The sequence below is a fragment of the Rutidosis leptorrhynchoides genome, chromosome 9 (genome assembly GCF_046630445.1).
Source record: "Rutidosis leptorrhynchoides isolate AG116_Rl617_1_P2 chromosome 9, CSIRO_AGI_Rlap_v1, whole genome shotgun sequence".
NCBI lineage: Eukaryota > Viridiplantae > Streptophyta > Magnoliopsida > Asterales > Asteraceae > Rutidosis > Rutidosis leptorrhynchoides.
Window position 1 is genome coordinate 343,103,006 of NC_092341.1, and position 6,522 is coordinate 343,109,527.

Consider the following 6,522-nt stretch of genomic DNA (forward strand, 5'->3'; position numbering starts at 1 on the left):
AAAAGGAAGAGGATTGTTGGATGTTAAAAAAACAGCGGTGGCCGGAGATGGAAAAGTGGTGGTGGTGATGGCAGCATCTGGATGGGATATTTGGATGAGAGGGAAGTGAAAAATTTTTTGAGTTAACTTTTTATTGGGTGAAATATGAGTTGGGAGGGATATGGGGTGGATTTTTATTGGGGGAAAATTTAATAATCTTTTCAACTTACTTTTCAAATTACTCCGTATCTTGATTTTTTATTTTTATTACACTTTATTACACCATTATTTGTATATGTCTGTTGAAGGAAGCGAGTTTTTTATGAGGACACCCCAATTTGCCACTAATCAGGTAAATTAGTTATATTTATTTATATTATTGTTATTATTTTTATCATTATTATTATTATTATTATTATTATTATTATTATTATTATTATTAAATATTGTTAAATTATTGTTAATAAATAAATGTACTTTTTATAATTATATTATTTTTAATATTATTAGATGTTCGGTTCTCGTGAAGAATTGATAGATTGGGTACAAACTTTGGCTAAATCGCTTGGTATTGTCATTGTCATGAGGAGGTCTAATAAAAGAGCATCGGGTTTTGTGTATAAGAGTACACTAATATGTGATCGTGGTAGGGAATATACAGGGTTAAATTCAAGTAGAACTACCGGGACAAAAAGAATTAATTGTCCCTTTAAATTAGAAGGATTATATTTTGAACAGTATAATTCGTGGATGTTAAAGGTAATATGTAATGAGCATAATCATCAACCAATACGGTATATGGAAGGTCATCCATATGCACAAAGACTTTCCGATAATGAATTTAGTTTGGTTGCGGAGTTATTTAGGATGAATATGGCGCCACGAGATATTTTATCAGTTATTAAGCAACATTATCCAAATAACGTATCTTTGTTGAGTACTATTTACAACGCAATTAAAAAAATTCGCATGATGGAGACAGGAGGCAAATCTCCCATGCAGGTTCTTATGTCTATTCTTCATTCTAGTGGTTATACTTATTACTATACCACAGGTACATCAAATGAGTTAGAAAATTTATTCTTCATTCATCCAATATCATTCAATATTTGGCGTGCATATCCACACGTGTTGATCATAGACGCGACGTACAAAACTAACCGTTACAAGATGACTTTCGTTGAAATTGTTGGTGTAACTTCAACCAGCAAAACATTTTGTATAGCTTTTGCCTTCATTCATGATGAAACGACGGTTAGATACGAATGGGTCTTGAATTGTTTAAAGTTAACCCTAGGCGAGTGCATGCTCCCACTTGTTATAGTTACAGATAGAGAGATGGCATTAATAAATGCATGCAGAGGAGTTTTTCCGGATGCTGCCCGATTACTTTGTAGATGGCACATTCGTCACAATATAATTGATAAGTGGAAGAGATCTTTTAAAAGAAAGGATGATTGGACTGCATTTTATGACTTATGGACGTTACTCGAGGGTTCTTCAACGCTAAAAACTTACACCGGATACAGCTATCAAACGAAGTTTGGAAAAGAGCATAAGTGTTCGCATTCATAACTATAACCTACAGTGCTTCACACATTTGCTCGGTAATATTTCACATAAAGCTTTGAAAAAAATGCTTGAAGACCATGAACGATTTAAGGATCACAAAGATGAATGTGATTGTCGACTTCGGACCTCCTGTGGACTGCCATGTGCTTGCGAAATTTTAACGTATATAACTTCACGTGAGTATATTCTTCAGCAGTCAATACATTGTTTTAAATTATCATTATAAAATTTCAAATAACATATTGATTGTTTATATATGAATGCGGGAAAATATATCCTCTTAAGTTCGATTGATATTTTTTGGAGGAAGCTGGATATTTCACCGTCAATTTTTAAACCAGATGATGATGTTAGGTGTGACAGTGAGCTCCGTCAGTTTGCTGAAAACTTTAACAAACAATCAAAAGCTGTAAAAAAAAGTTTGTTGAAAAAGTTAAAGGATATAATCTATCCAGGTAAAACAGACACTCAAGAACCTCGAGTTAAAAAAAATACACGTGGCCGACCACCAACGAAGAAAACTCAACAAAAGAGGCGTGCCGATCATGTTCACCAAGATTCTCGTAGATACAGTTGTTCAGACATACCCAAGTTTGCTGTGCGAGATTCGATTAAGGAACCAGCAAGACACAGTTCGTACAATATAAAATTAAACGAGGAACCAGAGATTGAATTAAATGAGGAACCGGAGATAGACTTAAATGAGGAACCAGAGATAGACTTAAACGAGGTTCCGTATGAGTTCTCGAGTTCGTACATCTTCAACCAGAATGAAATGCCAAGAATGCATAATTCTTATATGTTCAATGGTATTCCAAAATTATTTCACCAGTACATAAAGAATATATACAATGTTGAAGGTGATGGAAATTGTGGATATCGGGCATTCGCCGTTTCCCTCATGGGAAATGAACAATATTATGAGAATATTCGGTATGAAATGAAAGAAGATCTGCAGAATAAACCCGAATTCTACAAAAGCATGTTTGACAGAGAAATAAAGTCCTTGAAAGCTTCTCTATGTTACGTTGGATCTCCTTGTCCACCAGAATATTGGATGATGATGCCCCATGCAGGTATACTGATAGCCAATAGGTTGGGTGTAATAGTCTACTCATTGAGCATGTCAGAAAGTTCGACCATTTTCCCGTTTTGGATGGGTCCAGAAGAGTTTCAAGAAATAAGAGTTCTTACAATTGCCCTAGTAAATTGTGAGAATCATTATGTTACGGTGGAATTACAAGGAGATTACCCTATGCCTCCGGTTACAGGTTACTTTCATGATCGCTATATTACCACTTCTGCAGCTAGATGGAAAGAAGTTTATAAGGAGCGCTTTGAACAATTTATCCAATTTAACCGTCGTGAAGTTGATTTTGTCGATTTAAATGATTAGTTATTTTAGTGTTAGTACATGTATTGTATTTTATTTATTAATAGTATTTAACTTATTTAATATTCTTAATATTAGGTTTATTTATTGATATATTTATATTCACATGGTAATTATGAGGTAATCATTACTTTAATTACTTTAATATATATAATAAATAATAATATAATTAATTTTTATTATATTAAGTATTAATTATTGTGTAATTATTAACTAATTATAACCTAAAAAGCCTATACCATGGTCCAAAGAAGGTTGACCATGGTCCATATACATAAAACCATTCTTTTTCCACCAACTCGACGGTCCAATACCTCTTTTGAATTTCAATACCTCTATTCTTATCCCACATTTCATCTCTATTCCCAAATTTCACTTTTTCTTTTAACATACACCTTGACTCACCGTCGTACATTCAGCGCTCATTGCCGGAACATCATGATTAGAACACCAGCAACAAATTGTCTATTTTTCATCGTTTTTAAACTTGGATTGTTAATTTTCGTTAATGAGTTTATCATTCTAATTCAGCACTAATACTTTGCTAGATTAAAAATATTATCCATACTAGTTTTTTTTTTGTTTTAGTTACTTATAGTCAATTATTTTTGTTGTGTTATAATTCAGTAGGCTTATAACTACCTTTAGTGGTTCTTGACTGTAGAAGGTATATAGAGATAGAGATACTGTAAAACGGAGAAAACAAAGGTTGAACAAAAGGTATGAGTAATTGGTTTTTTATTTATAGAAAAATGTACAATGAGAGTTTGGTGGCATTTGGAATCTAGAGAGAGAGAGTGTTTTTGTTAACCAAAAAAATACATACAATAAACTCTAACTCAACACACCTATTTATACTCAAAAAGAAATATACTATGCAATATCTATAATAATAATAAAATTATCATCCAATTATTACTTTTATAACACTCCCCCTTGGATGATAATTTTATTAGTGAATAACTAGTACTGCCTCGTTAAAAACCTTACTAAAGAAAACCCTTTGGGATAAAACTTTAGCTAAGGGAAAAAGAGTGCAGCATAGAGTTGACTCCCCCTCAAGTAGGCAACGCCTGAGTTGTTACATCTTCTGAACATGCCTCATGCCAATATTATGAACGTGTGTTCTGAAAATAGCAGTTGGAAGTGCTTTGGTGAAAAGGTCAGCAGAGTTTTTGCTGGACTGAACATATCTCATTTCAATCTGGTTGTCCTTAATGAGATTTTGAGTGTATGAGAAGAATCTAGGGGGTATGTGTTTTGTTCCGTCACTTTTGATATACCCTTCTTTCATCTGTGTTATGCAAGCTACATTATCTTCATAGATAGTTGTTGAACTTTTATTGCGTTCTAGTCCACAAGAATCAGTAATGAGTTGTGTCATTGATCTCAACCAAAAACATTCCCGACTGGCTTCATGTAATGCAATTACTTCGGCATGATTTGATGATGTTGCAACAAGTGTTTGTTTTTGAGAACGCCATGATATTGCGGTACCTCCATTTAGGAATACATATCCATTTTGAGATTTAGCTTTATGTGGATCAGATAAATAACCTGTATCTGCATAACCAACCAAATCTTGTTTTGATTCGTTAGAATAAAATAATCCTAAATCAGTAGTTCCTCGAAGGTATCGAAATATGTGTTTGATCCCATTCCAGTGTCTTTTGGTAGGAGCTGAGCTGAACCTTGCCAACAAATTAACTGCAAAAGAAATGTCAGGTCTTGTACAATTTGTAAGATACATAAGAGCTCCAATTGCACTAAGATATGGTACTTCTGGTCCCAGGATATCTTCATGATCTTCACAGGGACGAAATGGATCAGTGTCAACATTAAGTGATCTAACAACCATAGGAGTACTTAATGGTTTTGCCTTGTCCATATTAAAACGTTTTAAAATCTTTTCAGTATATGTTGTTTGATGTACAAGTAAACCATTAGGCATATGTTCAATTTGTAAACCAAGGCAATACTTGGTTTTTCCGAGATCTTTCATTTCAAATTCTTTCTTTAGAAGTTGAATGGCTTCATGGATCTCTTTATTTGTACCTATGATATTAAGATCATCAACATAAACAGCTATGATCACATATCCGGATGTTGTTTTCTTAATGAAAACACATGGGCAAATAAGATTATTGGTATACCCTTTGTTTATCAAGTAATCACTTAATCGTTTATACCACATGCGACCCGATTGTTTCAACCCATATAAAGACCTTTGTAACTTGATTGAGTACATTTCTTTGGGTTTTGCATTGGTTGCTTCTGATACCTTAAATCCTTCAGGTATCTTCATATATATATCACTATCAAGTGATCCATAAAGATAAGCAGTCACAACATCCATGAGATGCATTTCTAAATTTTCAGAAACTGCCAGGCTGATTAAGTATCTAAAAGTAATTGCATCCATAACAGGAGAATAAGTTTCATCATAATCAATTCCCGGTCTTTGAGAAAAACCTTGAGCTACAAGTCTAGCTTTATACCTTGTAACTTCATTTTTCTCATTTCTTTTTCGCACAAAAACCCATCTATATCCCACAGGTTTCACATCTTTAGGTGTGAGAATGATAGATCCGAAAACTTTTCTTTTATTGAGTGATTCAAATTCAGCTCGTATTGCTCCTTTCCAATGATCCCAATCATGTCTATTTTGACATTCCATGACAGATTTTGGTTCTGGATCATCATCATCATTCATGATGTCATATGCAACATTATATGAAAATATCTCATCAAGATTTTTCATTTCATTTCGGTTCCATAATATTTTTGAATGTGCGTAATTGATTGAAAATTCCGTATTGACATCATCAATCTCCTCTGCAGAAGGAGTATTGATTTGTAGTTCTTCTTGAACACTTTCTTTTACCTCATTATCAGCTGATTTTCTTTTCCGAGGATTTTTATCTTTGGAACCAATTGGTCTCCCACGTTTCTGGCGTGGCAAAGACTCAAGAATAACATTATTGCCAGTTTTTGGAATTTCAATTCGAGCTGGAGCATTTGCTGCTGGTATATATGATTTAGTCACTCTTTTTGTATCTGTAAATGCATCAGGCAATTTATTTGCAAGTTCTTGCATATGCATTATTTTTTGAACTTCGATCTCGCATTCTTTTGTGCGAGGATCAAGATACATTAATTGAGGTTCACACCATGAAACATCATTTTCTTTATTTTTTATTTCTCCCCCTAATCTAGGGAATAATTGTGATGACCCGGGAAATTCCGACCAAATTTAAACTTTAATCTTTATATGTTTCCGACACGATAAGCAAAGTCTGTAATGTTAAGTCTTGAAAGTTTTGAAATCTATATTCATGTAATCAATTACCCTTGACTGTGCTCGACGATTCACGAACAATTAATTGTAAATAGATATGTATGTGTATATATTTATAAATAAAATTAAATTCCATATTTAATTTCTTTAATTAATCTATCTCGCTGCACACTTCATAAATACAGAATATAGATGATAGTACATGCATTTTCAAACCAATCACCATCTACATATATAATATACACCCCTAATTAAACGTTCCTTTAAAACTAAGTTAATA

General features: G+C 33.2%; 1 protein-coding gene across 1 annotated transcript; it reads left to right on the forward strand.

The window, feature by feature from the left end:
* Positions 1-274: 274 nt before the first annotated feature.
* Positions 275-1,554, forward strand: LOC139869146 (protein FAR1-RELATED SEQUENCE 5-like). The gene is made up of 2 exons (XM_071857467.1): positions 275-331; positions 490-1,554. The coding sequence occupies exons 1-2, from the start codon at positions 275-277 to the stop codon at positions 1,552-1,554; spliced, it is 1,122 nt and encodes a 373-aa protein (XP_071713568.1).
* The last annotated feature ends 4,968 nt before the right edge of the window (positions 1,555-6,522 follow it).